At 28.2% G+C, this 18,799-nt stretch overlaps 2 protein-coding genes across 2 annotated transcripts; both read right to left on the minus strand.

Moving 5' to 3' along the window:
• Nucleotides 1-10,718: 10,718 nt before the first annotated feature.
• On the minus strand, nucleotides 10,719-12,877 carry LOC113870325 (probable transmembrane ascorbate ferrireductase 3). The gene is made up of 4 exons (XM_027506920.1): nucleotides 12,735-12,877; nucleotides 12,310-12,358; nucleotides 11,870-12,069; nucleotides 10,719-10,973 (listed from the first exon to the last, which is right to left on the minus strand). The coding sequence occupies exons 1-4, from the start codon at nucleotides 12,864-12,866 to the stop codon at nucleotides 10,719-10,721; spliced, it is 636 nt and encodes a 211-aa protein (XP_027362721.1). The 5' UTR covers nucleotides 12,867-12,877.
• Nucleotides 12,878-14,806: 1,929 nt separating this feature from the next.
• Nucleotides 14,807-17,619, minus strand: LOC113869122 (protein OBERON 3-like). The gene is made up of 2 exons (XM_027505280.1): nucleotides 15,674-17,619; nucleotides 14,807-15,541 (listed from the first exon to the last, which is right to left on the minus strand). Exons 1-2 carry the CDS (start codon nucleotides 17,442-17,444, stop codon nucleotides 14,976-14,978), a joined length of 2,337 nt encoding a protein of 778 aa, XP_027361081.1. The 5' UTR covers nucleotides 17,445-17,619; the 3' UTR covers nucleotides 14,807-14,975.
• Between the last annotated feature and the right edge of the window lie 1,180 nt (nucleotides 17,620-18,799).

Genomic DNA, 18,799 nt, shown 5'->3' on the forward strand with positions numbered 1-18,799 from the left:
AATTTATCCGAACTAAACTTTGATATAAATTGGACCTTCCTATTAGACCTAAAACAATTTTATACAAAACTAGTTATAAGTATATAATTAAAGATAAATATACTTGAAAGAGATATTATCAAATTCGAAGTAAGATAGCATTACATTTTTTTAACGCATTGTTTTAATATATTTTTAATTATTGTTAAAAATTTATTAAAAATTATATGAATCTTTTTTTTTTTTTTACTTTAAAATTGTTTTTTATTATTTTTATAATTTTTAATAAATTTTAATTGATAATTAATTGTGTATTTAAGAGAGTGTTTCAAATGGCATTTTACTAAATTCGTGTTTTTAAGTTTTATAAAAGAACTGAAACCGAACAGCTTTGTATTCATATAACAATATATTTAAGGCTTTTACATTTATTTTAATAATTAATAGCAGAAATATAAAAAAACATTTTGATAATATCTATACCAGAACATATGAACAGGAAATAGAACATCCTTTTCTGCAATTTATTTTATATTTCATATCATACAAAAATGTTAAAATACTCTTCTTATGTTACAACTTCCAACAGGGAGAAAAATAAAGAACATATTCCAAAGACATTTGAAATGGTAAAACTACTAATATAGTAATCAAGATGTCATAGAATTGGAAGTTTGCAAGCATATAACACCAACTTAAGCTCCAAGATTCAAGACTTGATACCCTACAATTTTCTTTGTTCTATTATTAAAATTATCATTGAGAAATGTTCTCTTTGTTTTGTCTCCATGTTTCAAAATCCCACTTGCACAGTCATTTCATTTTCTTAGTTGTGTCATTCACATGTTCCTTTATGGTGTCCTTGCCCAAAACTCTTATTAAAATTAATATTTGTCATATTGCTAAGAATTTTATTTCTAATTATGCAAATCTTCTCTTATTTTAAATTTTTTTTTCCAATACGACATTCTATTCATAAAATGCAGTATTGTAGCTACCACTATTATTAAATGTTGTAAAAATGCAAAAATATATTAATTGATTATGAATAATTGTTTTTAAAATTTTAACCATTATTTAAAAAATGTCAACTTTTCTTTAATATGTAGATTAAATGAACATATATTTTCATCATTAGGTTTTTTAACATAAATTAAATAGAAAAAAATAGGATATTACATACATGCACTAATCAAAGTTTATTTACATAAATATTTTAACTATGTATATAATAGAAGTAGATTTAAATCAATTTTAATTTATTTTTTTTAATTCCTACATAGAGTTGATTATAGAACTCTTACTCTTCTCCTTTTCATATTATCTATCATTTTGGTATATTTTTAATTTATAAAAAAACATTAATTACAAAATTTAAAATAAAAAATATTTTTAAATATTCAAATATATATTTAAAACATAAAAATGAAAAATAAATAAATATTATTTTATAATAAAAATATTTTTTAAATATTTAAATGAAAATAATACAAGATATTTTTAAAATGTGCTAAAATCTACTATAATTGACTTTATTAAAATTAACTTCTGTATTACAATAAAGTTTTTACAAAATTATTTTTTAATTGGCTTGTGTATTACTATTATGTCAAAATGCAGATAAAGAAAGATCAACTTTTATGTAAGAATTAAAAATAAATAAATTGAAGTTAATTTAAATAAACTTTTATTATATATAAAATTAAGATATTTTTGTAAATAAATTTTGACTACTGCATATATGTAATATCTTATTTTTTTTTATTATAAGTAAAGGTTAAATTAATTATTCTTTATAATATGAAGGACTAAAATGAAAATGTACACTTGTTATAGTAAATATATTTCTTGGCATTTTATCGCTGCCATAACACTTTGAAATAACAATTGAAAAGCTTGAAAATTAAAATTGAAGGCCTAAAAGAGGGACAATGTGTGAAAAGCTTTAATAACAAAAAGCAAGAATGAACAAAGAAAAGCAATGTGATAAGTGGAGGAAACACAGAGTATAAGGAAAGTAGAATGATTGGGGAAAAAATAATGATATTCTAAAAACTTTTGGGCAGAAAAGGAGAATCCCTTTAATAAATTATTTATCATATCATAGAAGTTAGGAACTTATAATAAAAAAAATTAGAACAAATCTTAATTTAAAATTAAAAGAAAAGGGTGAAATTGGGAATGGAGTTGGTGGTTGCATTCTTGGTCAGGCAACCGCAACCAATACCTGTCACAGGGCAGGCACCGTCCCAGTTATTGTTTATGGAATATGCTAATTAATGTTTTTAAGGGGTGTTTGGTTTATAGAATTTTTTTTTTTAATTTGTCAGAATCGAGCTTTTTTTAAATATTAAAACTATGTTTAGTATATTTACATGTTTTTAAAATATTATATAATATTTTTTGGAAATATTTTAATATTATATTTAATTTACATATATTTTTTTAAGAATGTTGATATTAATTTTAAAAATATTTTTAAACTATTTATGATATTTGATAAATTATATTTATACTGTTAATTAATTTATACTTATTTTAAAACTTTTTAAAAACAAGTTAAAATTTAAAATAAAAATAATTATAATATAAAAATATCAATAAAATTTATTATAAATTCACCAATATAAGTGGTAATGGTTATGAAATTTCAATAATTTTTTTTAAATAATTGTGTTATAATAACGCGTCATAATGTTTGAGAATTAATGATTGTACTTTCTCTTTTAAATTGATCTAAGATTAACTTGGTAGAGAATAAATTACTCCTAACATATTAATTATTTGAGACATTTGTCACTTTATTATCCCATTTAGTTCAAAGAATAATACATTAAACTCTTCACATCAAACAAGCACGTGTAAGAGATAAGCTGTATTTTTATTCTCCTTTTTTTATTATTTTAATTGCATTCTTAGGGTACAAGTTCATTTTTAGATAACAAGAATAAAAGACTAAATTCCTCAAATTAGCGAGTATGAGAATATTTTCATGTTTCAACTTTCTTAAGACATTTACATTTATTTAATTTTTGCATTTGTTTTTTTCTAGTTGTACCCTCTAACTTTGAATATACTATTAGTTAGTATTAATTGTAGTTTATTTTGAAATTTTGTGAGTCTAGACTTTTGTGTATTTTTTTTAGTGATAGATCTTTGTCATATCTTTTCTTTTTAAATTTATTGCATTTTAACGTTAAGGACAATGTTAAGACTAAATTTGAAAACGTGGAGAAGGGAGAAATGTGACAAAGGGATAAATCATCACAATAATAAATTTAAGAAGGATGAATGAACATGTGAATATTGGCTCACCACAAAAGGGAGTACTCCTCAACTCTTTTTTTTTTTTTTTTTGGTTATAGAATGAAATCAATAGATACCTTTGAGAAGATTGAGAATTTCCTTGATGGAAAATGTCACCTCTTGAAGAACATCACCTCCTTAAATATTGAGGATACAAAAATAGAAAGAAAGAGGTAGTTCACTCAAGTTATAAATTCAAAAAGATAAAAATGTAGCCTCCAAATATTCTAAAATTGTTTTTATTTGGTGTTAAGAACTTGAGCACGGGGTGTACTTTTTTTTAACACGACTTGAACATAAAAGACTTTACTTTTGAGCGCAAGACATGCTCCTCCTTAGCATGCCTTGGTTGGAGCACCATGATATTTAGTATATCCTATGCTAGTGTGAAACATAGTCATGCTTGTTAAAATAATAAAAATAATTGCTAGGGCATGAGTGTGCTCGTTTTATGTTTTTACCAATTCAATGTATTCTTTGCTCTTTTGTTTATATTTTTTTTTTCTTGATTTGGTTCATTTTTACCAAGTTGCATTGTCTCCTCTTCTTACCATATAAACGAGGGAAACTTAGCTAGTACAAAGGATAAAATACCAATTTTAGTGATAAAATGGACGAAGGTCTCAAAATAAAGTGACAAATTGATATTTTATCAAAGATGAGGCTTATAAAGAGAAGGAAACATGAACTTTAGTGGCGTAGGCAACAAAGAATAAGAATAAGGAATTTTGTGTTAGTGCACATTCACATAGAGTTACAAAAGAAACACAAAATGAGTAACATTCAGTGACTCACAAAATGACAAACCCTAGCAAAGACCAACTACTAAAGAAATGCACAATTTTAGAGATAAGAGAAATAAATCATAACTGCACATTTACATATAGAAAGAGAAAGACATACTTAGTCACTTATAAAATGCTAAACCCTAGCTAAGGAATAAAGAATTTTAGAGAGAAGAGAATGAAACCATTGTTACACCGTCACAAAGAGAAAGACACATAAACACTTAGATGGATAAACACATAAAATACACATAGAGACATATAAGAAAAGATCAAGGAAAGGAAAAGAAAAATAAAAGAAGATCATAGATAAGGAAGGTTGCAAAGCGATACAAACAAAGACAAAACAAAGTAAAATGGAATTAAGTTTTACTCTTTCTTTCCTATTTCATTTTTAAAACTTTAGAAGTAAAGATCATTTTGAATTTGTTTTTGGTAGGGTCTCCACAAAACATTTACTTTGAAATAGTTTAATAATTAAAAGAAGTTTTAAAAAAAAAGTCAATTAAGTCAAATATAATTTAATGAAAAAAAAATTACAACCCTAATCAATCAAACAAATCCATTCGAAATCAAACATTTGACTTGATAAGATTCAACTTGTAATTTGAACCTTCGATTGGCCCTATTTAAATTGGACCTTGAAAGCATCCACGCCCCTAAATTTGTATGACTAATAAAACCTACCCATGTATCTATTATTACTTTTTGTTTAATATTTGTATGACTAATATTATTTATTCAATTAATTAATAAAAAAGTATTTTGTGTAAAAATTATTTTTAAAAATAACAATAAACATTTTAAAGTTGTAATAGACTCATTTTAAGTTTAATTATAAAATATTTAAAATAATAATTTTAAGTTGTAAAATATTTCAGTGCAAATTTCTAATTTCAATGAAAATCAATTTTACATGATCAAAGTTTACAAACTCACGGAAACATGCACGCTGTGGACTTAAACGCAATCGAAGCTCGTTTGAGTTCCAAGTACTAGAAATTGTTCTCTCTATTTGATTAAGATGATAGAAGTATTATTTATTTCTATAGATAGATACAAGTATTACAAACTCTTAAATATATTATTAAAAGATATGTTTATGTTTAATACAAGATTTTCGTTCAAAAACCAAAGTCTCATGAACAGTAACTAAATACTTTCCTTTTTGGGGTAAGTGTAAATTTGCAGAGGAAACTTGCTCCATTTGAAGAAAATTATTTATCATAGTATTCATAAAAAGGAGATAATATCTTTAGGGTTTAGGATACAATAATGTCCATTTCAAAAGAAAGAAAGAAATAACACGATATCCATGTTAAACATTGTGAAGTTCATGCACTTTTATAGTCAACTTATCACATGTATACGAGAATATGGCTTAAAAAATTATAAAGGAGATGCTTCACTGTAGCCAAAGATTAGGTTAGCACTTCTTACTAGATAGCTTAAATGTGTATTATTTTGTATGTAATTTTCCTAGTATTTTTATTTTAATTAATTATAATCAATAAACGAATGAAATTTGTGTTTCCCTTAACTGTTTTTCTCACAAAACCATTGTACGACAATTTCAATCATCATTATTTTACTAAGAGTATCATTGGGATATTTTAGCGCTCCCATTTAGTTTTTACTTTTGGTGGAGAATTATTATCATCATCACACTTATAATTTAGGAAGTCCATCCTTGTTCACATCCTTTGATGACCTTTTTTACTGTCAGTTTTGAAATCATGTTTATGAAGCTCATATTTGTTCTTTATTTTAGAATTTTTCATCTCCATAATGTATGTTGCTGGTTTACATTATGTTATTTTCACTCTTCACTTTTTCCCCCTTCCTTTTGGAATCACTAATTACTTTCTTCCTTTAACAAAAATATCATTAATCTGTCATCTAAAAGGTTACCAAATTATTCAAAATTGAATTCTTAATATTGTAGAGATAGTGTTTATTTCATATATCACAATTCACTTTCACTATGACCAACGATTATTAAATTCTAGATTTAACCTAAATATCATATTCTCTATTACACTGCCGGATATATAATTGTCTAGATTATTGTTTGTCTCATTAATGTTCAATCTTAGCCTTAATTCTTATTCAATATTGATAAATTCATATACACATGGATTCATTCAAGTAACTGAGCCAAACAGTATTCAACACAGCCTCCAACAGAGAACAAATGACAAAGATTATATATACAATAAAAGAATGAAGGTTGTAACATTATAGAGTAGATAGTATCAAACCAATAAAAACAAAGAAAAGAACATCACTTTTGTAAAAATTAGAGTAGTTACATATCTGTATATGATATGACATATCTGCAATTAGATTCCATGGTGCCAATTAACCTACTGCATGAGGCCAAAAGGAACAACGATATAGAATGTGAGTGCAAGCATGGTGGGGTGCTATATATCCATATTCAAGAAACTTTCTCACCCTCTTCGCCCTTTAGTTTTTTGACGCATATGGTATTTGTAGGGCCTCATCACATCATTTATTCCCGACATGTCAAGCGCATAAGATAGCTCCAACTAATTAACAAGGGCAGTGCCCCATTCCCCTCTTTCTGAGCCATCATGCACTTTAGGTTGTATTATTAAACTATGGCTTGCTTATATCCCAAGTTAAATGATTAATTTCATGGAACTTAATATGTGAAATGGTACAAGAAATCCATAGATGCTTTTCCTTACTAAGATATAGACAAATAGGGTGGTTAGTACAATACACACTTTTTGAAAGAGAAGGTTCCCTAGTGGGTTAGAAAATGGCATTTGCTTTGCTTTTCTTGGGAATTTATGCATTCGCCACATAAATATGTGATTGGGTCCATCTAAATTGTAGATAAACAAGCACTGTATTAGTGATCTTAACACGTTTTATGGTGGCCAACGGGTCGTATTCTTTGACAACAAATGTCAAATTTAAACATTTAATAACTTTTTATAAAATATAAAATTAATCAATTTAACTGTTAAATTATTTTACATTTTTTAATTTATATATTAAATTTTATGTAATTTAGACATTTTTAAGCATGTCATTCAAATTTTGATATTATTCATATTTTAAAAATATATTATCCATTAAAATAAAATAATACAATAAAGTACTTAATAAATTTTTTTTTATATTTTTATAAAATTTTACAAATTTAATCTACTTAATAAGAACTCTAGTTAATCTAACATTCTGTAAAAAATTATTAGGTAATATAAATAAGCAAGTTTGACATACGGTGTCAAGCTCCCTCCCTCATTTTTAAAATAATAGGTCACATTTTCTTACCTATTATCTTACAAGGAATTATATTATTTGTTTCAACTTTTGTTTTCTTTTATATTCATTCAAATTAAAAAAAAACAACCCTTTGTTTTATAAACAAAAAGAATATTACAAAATTTGAGTACAATGCGTGCTTAAGTATTAAGTTAAAGTGAAATATTCTTCCAAATTTCATTTTTAAGAACTTAAAAAAGAAAAATATAAAAATATTATATATAATAATTTAGTTTGTGTTTACTCATCATAAAAACTTATAATATTTGAAATGTATTGACAATTTGAATAGTCGAGTGTTAGGTAAGAATTTATTAATTTTATTTATTTAAATATTATAAATAAAAAGATTTATACTTTTATTTAATAAAAATTATAAAATAATATTATATTGAAAGCTCTAAAAATAGATAAAGATATTGTTAAATTTTTATTCTTTCTTTCTATATATATATATATATATATATATGATTATTTTTAAAGATTAGAATGCTGAGTACTCATCTGTAATAATAAGTTCATAAAAAGTTTACAGCTAATAACATAAAGCTCGCGCCGAGACAGCTCTAAGCAAGTGTTTTATGTTTTAATTATGCTTTTATTTATAGTGTTTTATGTTTTTATTATGCTTTTATTTATTGTCAAAATAAAAAAAATAGCATTTTAGTGGAAAAAATAAACAATAAAAAATAGATAGTATTTTTAAATATTATACATTTTAATCGGAGGGATAAAATTGAAATAAATCCCTCTCTTTTGTAAGGCACTGTCAAGAAGACCGTTCATAAAAAAATAAAATAAAAAATTGAATCAGTGTTCTCTACACATAAAAGTTAAGAAATTGCAGCTGTGCTTTGAGATGTGTGAACATTTTAGTTTATTGTGTATCTTAGATCATCCAAAATTATAATGCTTAGTGTATAAATAATAATGTAAAGTGAAATTTATAATATTTCCGCACATGTCCAAGATATCATTAAACTATATACGAATGTTATTATAATATTATTAAGATTTAACGTTTTATCATAAAACAATTTAAAATATTAAAATATTATATATACTAAAATCTTTCATTAAAATTGAATACGCGAAAGGAAACAATGCTATCAATGTACAGCATCCACAGGCTGAATTAGAAATTTAAACTAAACAAACACTTAAGATGGCATTAAAAAGTAATAATTGTATTTTCTTAGAAGGAAAATTAAACTATGTGAATATACAATAAGATATGCATATTTCAACACAAGTTTAAGCACTTAAATGACAACATCAAATGGAGCAGAGAATGTGAGAAACGCAGGACGAAATGGATCAGAACTTACCTGAATTAGAAATTCAAAAAGAGGGCAAAAGTTCTCAAAATCACTTTTCATTATTCAGGAACATTCTTCTTCTTCTTTTTAAATAATGATGTAATTTTAATTTTATGAAATTAAAATTAAAAGTTCACTTTTAGTTTTAATTATCATATCAATGATGATATTAATTTTTATAATATTTCATTTTAAAAATATAACTATTTATACTAATAGTGTAATAAAATTAAACTCTAAAATAAATTGCCAATTCATAAGAGTAGTTATATTTATTAGGAAAACACTGTAGTATATACTTTCCATGATCTCTAGTCATCACAATCAAAGGTTACAATAATACTTAATCACTTAAAAGTGTGCTTAGAAACTAATGTTTAATTACATCAATGATACTGGTGGGAGAGAATTATAACTCAAAACAAGTTTTATTCCTAATATTAGGAGTTTGATTTCTGTATTATCACTTTGAAGAAAGATTTATCTACACTTATAATGGGATGGTTTCTTGATTTTATTTATTTTTTCATGTACTTAAGATGGTAGGGTTAGTCTACTAATAATCATGCCTATGGGGTTACTTAATCATTGACCAGAGAAAAGAGAAAAAAAGGAACATCATAGCAAGCTGTATTCTCACTCTTCTCCTTCATCCACTTTATTTTATTGACATTTTTTTCTGCCTTGTTTTGAAATGGACTATCATATCATAGCATTTGAAAAGTGGTGAGAGATTTGAGTTTGAAGATGTTCAGGTTTTATTATCTGGCGTAATTATGCACTTTATGTAGTGGTCCAGTGGTGGAATTACCACAATTTTAGTGGGCTAGAGTCTTGCTTTTGAGCATTTGGAAATGATCCCAAAGGTTGTGAAAAGTTCTTTCCTCTTTTGGGGTGGCCAAGAATGAGCCATCTTTTTTAGTACTCCATGTTATGCCAATTTCAAATAATGATTCATCTTTTTTCTTTTATCCTGTTATGTTTTTCACTGTGGGTTTGGAAGCATTTTCTGTATATAGATTTTCAGAAATATTTTCAGCTGAATTAAGAAAATATATATCCTTATTTTTAACCTCCCCCACCTCTCAATTTTTGTAACCCAAGAGCAATTCATGTTTAAAGTACTTTTGATCTAATGAAACTTGATTTTCCAAAGGTTAATTACTGTTGATCTTTATTTTAAGGGAAAATTAAGTGATTTTCTAATTGTTCTTTCCTCCTAAAAGTTCTCAAATAATCTTTTATCTTTTGAACTATTTATTAAACTAACCATGTTTCATATGCATTACATCTGTAGTATTAAAATTAAAATTAAAATTTATAAATAAAAAATAGGTAGAATGATTAATATTTTCGTTATTAATGATGAAATTTATGGTACTAAATAAGAATAAGTTAAAGAAATAAAACTCTTATAAATTGAGGAAAAAGTTATAAAAACAAGTTTTGAATCAGGTCACATAATCTCTACTGATATGGTGCCTCAAAATTTAAAATTGAAATTTAATTGAGATTGACTAATATTGCACTAATATAAAAAATTAGTTTGTCTAAATTATATCTTTAATGTAATATAGTGTATCATGATTTGTGAGTTAACTGAAGAAGCCCAATCCAATAATCCATTATCCAGCCCAAAATTTTGTGGCCGAAGCTGAGCCCTTTCACTATCCTCATTATTGTACCCAATATTTAAACATAAAAAAAAAAAAAAAGATTACTGTGCCCCAATGAAAGAAATTCAAAACATTTTCTAGTGTTTGATTTATTTTTAAAAAAAAATTATTTGTTTTAATTATTTTAAAATATTGAAAAGATCAATAATTATATCCCCAGAAATAGCAGAATATACGTAAAAATCACCATACACATTAGTAATGAAAGCAAACCACTCATTAAACAACATATACTTACACTATCCAAGTGTCCAAAAGAGAAAAATTAATAATATACACCATTTCCATGAATCAAATAATATGCTTATTACAAAATAAGTAAGAATAAAAAAGAAAATAGTGGATAAATCCAATTATGGGAAACCAATAGAAAAGTTTACAAAAACTCCAAACAAGAGAATTGAAAGACCCGTGAAGTTGACCAAACGAGTCTCATTCTCATGTGGCTTTAGTTTTAAGAATAAAGCCTTCTCCATCAATCCAGTTTCTGCAGCACACACTGCCATGAACAACAGTGCTTTACCAAACACTTTGTGCCATGGAAGCACTCTTGCTCTTGTTGCAGGTGAACCTCCTTGAAGCATGAAAAAAACGAAACCAAATACCCACTGCAAATTGTAGACAACAATAAGAAGCATTATTCCCATAATCAAAGTTCCCACAAAAATGTCTACTTCAAAGTTTTTTAAAAAGTAGTTTATAAATCTTGTTTTCATCTTATTGTAATTTAATTTTAATTTATCAAAATAAAATTTATTGTTTAATTTATAAGTAAAAAACATCGATTAAATTTTTTTATTGAACAAACACTTAAATAAATTATGTATTCAAATCCACCCTAAATAAACATAATATTTGCTTTTCATTGCTTCTTAGTTATCTATGATATAAGGGCTGTAATACGATGGTCGATTTTAATTTTGGATCATTCATGATCTTCTGATTATAATATATTTTAATGTTCTGAAAATGTTTACATCTTCATATCTAACCACCATCAATGCAGAATCACTGGTAGTCTAGGACCATTGTATATGTTTCTCTTTGTGAAAAATAACAATAATAAGTGTTTTAAACTGTGGCTACAGTCAATGTTATGGTAATGCCGAACTTTTCAATATTGTAAAAAAATTACCGACAAATACATCTGATATGTAATTATAATGATCTTTATTGTAATCACAACATATACGATTACAAAGCCCACAAAAACCTTAATGTTGCAGTCATAATTGTAGTTGAGAACTGTAATTTAAAATATTATACATAGTAAATTGCAGTCCCCAACTTCAATTGTAGTAGTAATATTAGTGTCTTTGAAGACCCTCTATTACAACCACCAATGGGACTGTCTCAACTGCATTTATCTACAATTTTCTGTAGTTTGGTTAATCATAATATTGTGTGTGTTTTTTGCTAATCACAATGTAATTGTGAAATTTCAATCTCAATTTAAAACTAGTGATAACCATCAATTGGGTTTGTGATATATATTTAATTTTACCTGCAATCCAAACAAGCAGAAGGTGCCAATGCCAATCCATGAATGGAGGCTGTAAAGGTTGGCAATTTGTTGCATATCATGGAACTTGAAAACAGCATTCAAACCAACAATCCCAAGAATTATAGCAATCAAATGCAGGGTCATGTGAACAATTTTCCTGGTTTGCCTTTCGCTTGGTGTTGTTCGGAATGCCATCATAGCTGTTTCAATTTAATTGACGTCAGCCCAATCAGTGAAGAAACTTGTGTATATGATATTTTGGGTTCCATTATTTCCACACAAAGTTTTGTTGCTATTCGAGACAATCACGTGCTAAATTGAAGTAACAATTTTGCATTTACAAAGATAATTTGCTGATGAAGATAACTGGCTCAAACTCTATACTAAGACATAGCTCTAAGACCAAAGGGGAATATTGAAGTTCATAACCAGATTCGTACCTTCACCAGCAAGGAAAATGAACCCCAAGAACATTAGTAAAGGGTGAGCCTGTAGAACATATATAGAGACATGCACGTGAGTTTTACATTCATATGATTGTTAATTAATAGAGTTATGATTTTTTTTTTATAATAAATTCTTGCAACATTTTTATATTTTATGTTTCTATCTCTCCATTAAATTATGCATTTTATGTCAAATTTTTTCCCTCTAATTCGTATGCACAAATATAACTTCTCTAATTAACATGTAAACACCGAGGGAATCAAATTTTGGGCAGTGAGGACAAGTTAAAACAATATATCTTTCTCTTATTTCATATGAGAAAAAACATATAAGATAAAAGTAATATTGAAGAATTTTGAAATTGATTGGGAGAATTGTTAAACGATGTAACAAGAAAGAGGAGGGGAGAGAATTATACATTGAAGACACGAAGTCCAATGTGTGAATCATAGTCAATCCCTTGTTGGTAATGCAACAACCAAACAAGCAAAAGGATGATGGACAAGATGCCAAAAAAGTGTGCTAAACCCGAGACAGCAAGTGCACTCATTGCGTCACTCTATCATGCAAAGAAAGAGAGACTAGCTAGTGGCATAATAATAATGTGGTTCCATCTTATAGAAAGAGAGAGAGCATTGCTTGCATTCTTTGTTTTCGAATTTTGAACGAAGAAACTTAGAAATTTAGCAAGCATCTACGTTCCAAAAATATTGTATATAGGCATATATTCTTACTTGTTTGTGTATAGTGAGCACAAAAATGTGATCTGCATCGAATCCACTTGTTTTTATTATGATTTTCAGTGTGACCCACATTGGAACTCAACAATGGGGATTAGGATATTTGAATTTCTGAGTATGTTAGTGTTAAGGATGAGGGGTCAATAATGTTGCATGTGGCTCATGGATTGAGTTGATGCTTTGTAGCTTGTTTTAAAATTTAATAAAATTAATTTTAATTTGTTAAACATAATTCTTGAAAGATTATTGTATATGGGTGTGAAATGTCCCCACGATTGAAGTCATTTACCACATTTTCCCTTTCCTTTACCACATCTTCCTTATATGTAACATCATCATTACATTCTTCATATTCTTCTTCATCGAAGTTATTTGAAATGCCATTAATCTTATTTCCTTAATGTACAATATAAACTTTCACCTTAAGCAATAATACTCATCGCTTTATTCTTTCAGAGTTTCAAGTACAAAAATATATTATCTATATAATTTTGAAGTAAAAATTTACTTACCTCTTTCCTAAATTTTTAAGAACCATTCTTATCAAAAGAAATAATATTTATGGTATGCAAATTAAAATATATGCTTTCAAACCAAAAACAAATTTAAAAATATTTAAAAAATGGCCCGGCAACGCGTAGGTTCCTATCTAATTTTAAAGTAATCGCAAAGATGTGTAAATTTTCATCCATGCTATTCACATATTTTTTAATTATATTAACCATTAATATTTTATCACATGATAAAATACGCTCAAAGATCAATTTTTTTTTACCTTCATATTAAAACCACAGCAAAAGTTAATCCTTTAATTTGCAACCAAATAGGATGATTAAATTGCTCAAGCATGACGTAAATCCGATACCGTCGTAATATTACATTGTTGACCACTTGTGCAATTGGGAATAGCAAATTGTGAGTGACCTGGCCACAATAGCAAATAGTAAAATGTATTTGCTTAAAGTCAATCTAATTGGGAAATAAAATAAGCTGGTTGGTCACATTAGTAACCAATTTTCAATTCATGTTGGCTAGAAAAATGATTAAGCACAGTTGCACCTAGTCCAACTATGGTGCATGAAGCAGCAATGACTAGTGCTCAAATAAACAAGTTCCAGAATAATAATGTCTAGGGAGAGCATCATTGAAAATTATTTTCGTTCTTGCACGAATATGTCAAGTATCCTATAACTAAAGGCATGATTTTCTTATATTAGTATAAGTTTAAAAACTCTTACTTTCAATTCAAACATTTTATTTAACTTAAATCTAACGAGTTATAATTTATTATTTTACTAGTTGTTAAATTTAAGTTAAATGAAATATTTAAATTAGATATAAAAGTTTTTAAACTTACACTAGTATGAGATGATACTTCTCCAACTAATAATATTAAATATTCTCTCCAATTATAATAGTTTGTTTATGTAATATAATTTGGTATGAACTGATATTCTTAAAATGGTTCAACTTCACAACGCAGCAAACCAAAGAGAATGATCTGTTGAAATATCAAGTCCACCTTAGTAGGTTAGCAATAAATTAAAAGTTATATATAAAAAATGATTTCACTCTAAAATTGCAATTCACTTAACCTTGTAACTCATTCTTGAATTAAGTATTATAATATGGGTCAACTAAAAATACAAAATAATAACTAGATTTATGTTAAGATATCAGGTCACAACTATTATGATTTATAAATATTGTAACAGAAACATTATTTATTAAAAAATATGTTTATTATATTAAAACTTTAAAATATAGTAATTAATAAAATTTTACTATTATTAATTACTTAAATTAATATATAAATTCTGAATAAGAAAAGGACAGAACACAAATGGCAATGGATCAATAAATTGCACACATTATACTAAAGTCGTAGAAAGAAAAACATAAAAAAACAACAAAATGTACTAAACCCACTGCTGCTTGGTTGCTTCCAATTCCATTCTCTTGAGCAAACCACCAACCTCATCTTGCATTCTACTTTTCATGTTGAAGTAATCAAAGTGAGAATCTTTTAAGACATTGAATTCCTGAAGCTTCTTCTTTCTCATTTCCTGGGCCTCATGGAAGCAAAGCTTTCCAAGCCTTTCAGCATACTCTTCTTCCATCTGTGCAGCCTTTGTCTTTATCATCCTTTGGAACCCTTCTGCCTCTTTCCTTGCCTCATCTGCTTTCGTTTGGAACATTCTGGCTTCGGCCTCTTTTATTCGCACCATGCACTCCAAGCTTTCAACACCACCTTTCCTTAACAATTGCAAATCATTCTCATTTTTAAGTTCACTTAATGAGGTTTTGAGGTCCTTCTGTTGGTGATCATTTGACTTAGAGTAGCTCATGTCATCATTAGTGTATTTTGCTATCAGAGAAGCAGATTGTGAGAGACATGTTCTGTCCATTGTATGGTTAGCCTTAGCTGTTGACAAATCCTTTGAGGATTTACCACATGCAGGAATTTCTGACATGCCATCCGCATCTATTTATCAGAAAATTGATGTGTTTAATGAAGAATATCATGATGTATTCATATTACATGATTCCCATTTAATGAACTCTCAAAACAGATAAATTGAATATTAAAAGTAAAGATCACAGTTCAGAGACTTACAGCTGAAAAACTGCATGATGTAATTGCAGGCATCCGAAGGGGACACCAGTTTAGCTTGAAGCTTTAACAGCATATCATCGGTTTTAATATGCAATTCCTTCCCTTTGCAATCTTCACTTCCCTTGAAAATCCTTCTTACATAGTCGAGCTCTTTGATTAAGGTTTCTAAGCCCCAGTCCTTGGCACAACACATGAAAACATCCTTAACAAACCCAAACATTTCGGAAGCATGTCCACAGCCAATACAATGAAACTGCATCTCAGAGGTCCCCAAAGGACCCTTCAAGCTAGGACCAGGTTTGATTAGATTCCTCTGAATGCCACAAGCGGCATGACACCAGTGGAAACAAACATCACAACCCACCCAACTACAAGTGTTACTCGCACAATCAAAGTTCAAACAAATTGGACACATGCAAGAACTGCAAAACCCCTTATTCCCTGAGCAAATCTTGCAGTCACAATCATCAACAGGAAGCAAGCTCTTGCAGTTCACATTTCTACATCTCATGTACAAGAAAACTTGTACCATCTCAGAGAATTGCAACTTAGCAGACAAGAAACTTGCAAGGCCCATCTTGATAGCAACCAAAATCTCCAACTGCTCTTTGTGACACTTTGAGAGAGTCCCTTTGGTGAGGTCAGATCTTCGCTCAAGCCGGTTCTGTAGGTTCACTAACTCCTCTTTCTTCTCAGGAATTTCAAAGAGACTCTTCAAGTGTTCCTTAATTGATGCTATGACTTCATAGGAGAACTCTTTAAATGTCATTGCCATGGCTGGGATAGACTCAGAAACTATTTCTCTTAGAATTCTCTCTGATGTAGAAGGCTTCATCGTTTTCACACCACCCACCACACCTTCCAAGCCTCTCTCAGAATTCTTTCCCCTTGAACCCTCTGAATGAGTCTCAAATCCTGGTCTTGCAGGCAATTCTGAAGGGAAAAGGGATTGGTTATCTGAACTAGCAGTTTTATGCTGAATATTCCCTTGCATAAATGAATGATTTGCCAAAGCAACACCATCTCCTATTGGCTTGAACCTACTATGAACTGACCCATTAGTCCCCTCCCCACAATACCAGATTTGGTCATCCTTGCTCACAGAATACTCAAAGTTCTCAGTTGAATTGCGGGTGAGGGAGCAACTTGGGTTGTGTGAGAAGGGGTGAGAATAAGAGTAAGATAAAGAAGCTGCTGTGTAATCATTTGAACATGAATTCAGTGTGGTGGTTGGTCGCTTACTAGCCTTTGGCCTAATTGGTCGGTCACCATTTTGTAGAGCGTTTGAGGCTGTGAGAGAGAGTGACACATCAGGCAAAGCAAGAGAGAGATTAAGAGTTTCGAGCTTCTGCTTCTTGTTGTTGCCTCTATCTTTTTCCCTTTCACAATCTTCCCCAATGGATCTCTTTGAAGAATTCTCCTTAGTTTCACTTAAACTCAAGAAATCCCTCTCTACCCATTTCTCATCTTCATTTGAATTCTCACAAACCACAACCTCTTTGCCTTTTCTAGCAGCAACCTCTTTCTGAACAAGACCCAATTTGGGGTAATCACAGAGGTAGCTCAGGGTCAACTCTTGCAACCCACAAGCTCCAACTTTTGCGGGTATTGACTTAAATCCATCAACACACACCTCTGAATCTTTGAGAATTGTGCTATTATTCAGTTTTTTCTCTTGTGGGTGATCCTTGCCATGAACAAAACTCTGCTTTGAGTTCTCACCCTCAGAGTAGTCAACACCATTGGGAAGAAGATCTTTACCTCCAATCATGGTAGATTGAGGCTGACAACAAGAGAGAGACAAAGAAAAGCGCTAACGAAAACCAAAACTGTGTTTGAGACACGAAACAAGGAAGAATCTCGGGTGCTTATTTTTTTCTCAGTTTCGGTTTTGATTCTTCGATCAATACGAGATAGATAACTCTGCAACGCGTGAAGTTCCACTTTTAAACCGTTTACATTACAAACGTAAAAATACGAAATTAAAATAACTTTCTAAATTATAAATTTTCATTTCAGCTTCTGAAATCATTTGGTTAATTGTTATTTTAGTTTTTAGTAATATTAAATTATAGTTATTTTAGTTGATATAAGTAAGAATTAAAATCTTCAAAGCTTGATAATTTGAATTAAATAATATTTATAATATTAGGAATTATTACTAATTACTGTCTTACAACATTAAGAAATTAAAAGTAACAGTTTTTATGAAAAATTATGTTAAGATAATTGAAAATTATAGAAAGAGGTGCATTAATAATAAATTTTGACAAAAATTTATGCTTTTAATTTCTTAACTGTTATCCTTTGTATTAAACCTTGTGGTATTATATAATTTTCAATAAAAAAAAACTATTGTATATAAATTTTTAATGTGTATCATTGAACACCTATAAAATTTTTAAAAAGTAAGATTAAATGCATGTTTTGAATAATTTAAATTGTAAGAAATAACTATTTATTTTAAAATTTTAAAGAATTGATAAATAAGATATTATATTTTAAAAAAAATGAACTGAACATATTATAGTTTTTTTATTTGTATTGCATGTATTTTCTAAAAAAAGAAATTATGTTTGAATTATAATATAAACAATATGACAGTATTAGCTCTCTTAACAAACTTATATATATATATATATATATATATACCATTTAAACAATAATTTACAATTAAAATGTCCAGTTAGGGCCTCTTTGATTAAGAGTTATGCATGCTGCAACGTCTAAAGCTTTGAAAATGGAGTTTTTCAGGAGCATTGTTGTATTTTCTTATTTATTTTTTCAATATTTTTATTATTATGAAATAAAAATTATAGATTTATTATCCTAAGAATATAAAATACATCAAATATATAATTAAAAATGATAAAAGAAATTCAATTTTGAAAAAGAAAAGTCCAAACGCGTACGCGTTAACAAATTTGATCTACCATCTTAGCCCTCGGAAATGGATAGAATTACTGGCAAGAGTGGGGACCCGTTTTGACCAAAACTTCATTCTTCGGCACCGTCTATTTCAGGTCAGACTCAAGCCATGACCGGTTTTTCTTTCTTTTCAAAATATCCTAGATACTACGAAAGTTATGTGACACTATTACTACTTAATTATTTTTTTTGATAACG

The sequence above is a fragment of the Abrus precatorius genome, unplaced genomic scaffold (genome assembly GCF_003935025.1).
Source record: "Abrus precatorius isolate BTA unplaced genomic scaffold, Abrus_2018 Scaffold6, whole genome shotgun sequence".
NCBI lineage: Eukaryota > Viridiplantae > Streptophyta > Magnoliopsida > Fabales > Fabaceae > Abrus > Abrus precatorius.

What these genes read in the sequence shown, in the direction of transcription:
- LOC113870325 (XM_027506920.1), bottom strand. Translation starts at nt 12,866, where the DNA reads ATGAGTGCACTTGCTGTCTCGGGTTTAGCACACTTTTTTGGCATCTTG. An exon ending in TTGGACTTCGTGTCTTCAAT is followed by an intron (nt 12,359 to 12,734) that starts GTATAATTCTCT and finishes TATGTTCTACAG; the next exon opens with GCTCACCCTTTACTAATGTT. An exon ending in TCTGCTTGTTTGGATTGCAG is followed by an intron (nt 10,974 to 11,869) that starts GTAAAATTAAAT and finishes TACAATTTGCAG; the next exon opens with TGGGTATTTGGTTTCGTTTT.
- LOC113869122 (XM_027505280.1), bottom strand. Translation starts at nt 17,444, where the DNA reads ATGATTGGAGGTAAAGATCTTCTTCCCAATGGTGTTGACTACTCTGAG. An exon ending in CATCATGCAGTTTTTCAGCT is followed by an intron (nt 15,542 to 15,673) that starts GTAAGTCTCTGA and finishes TCTGATAAATAG; the next exon opens with ATGCGGATGGCATGTCAGAA.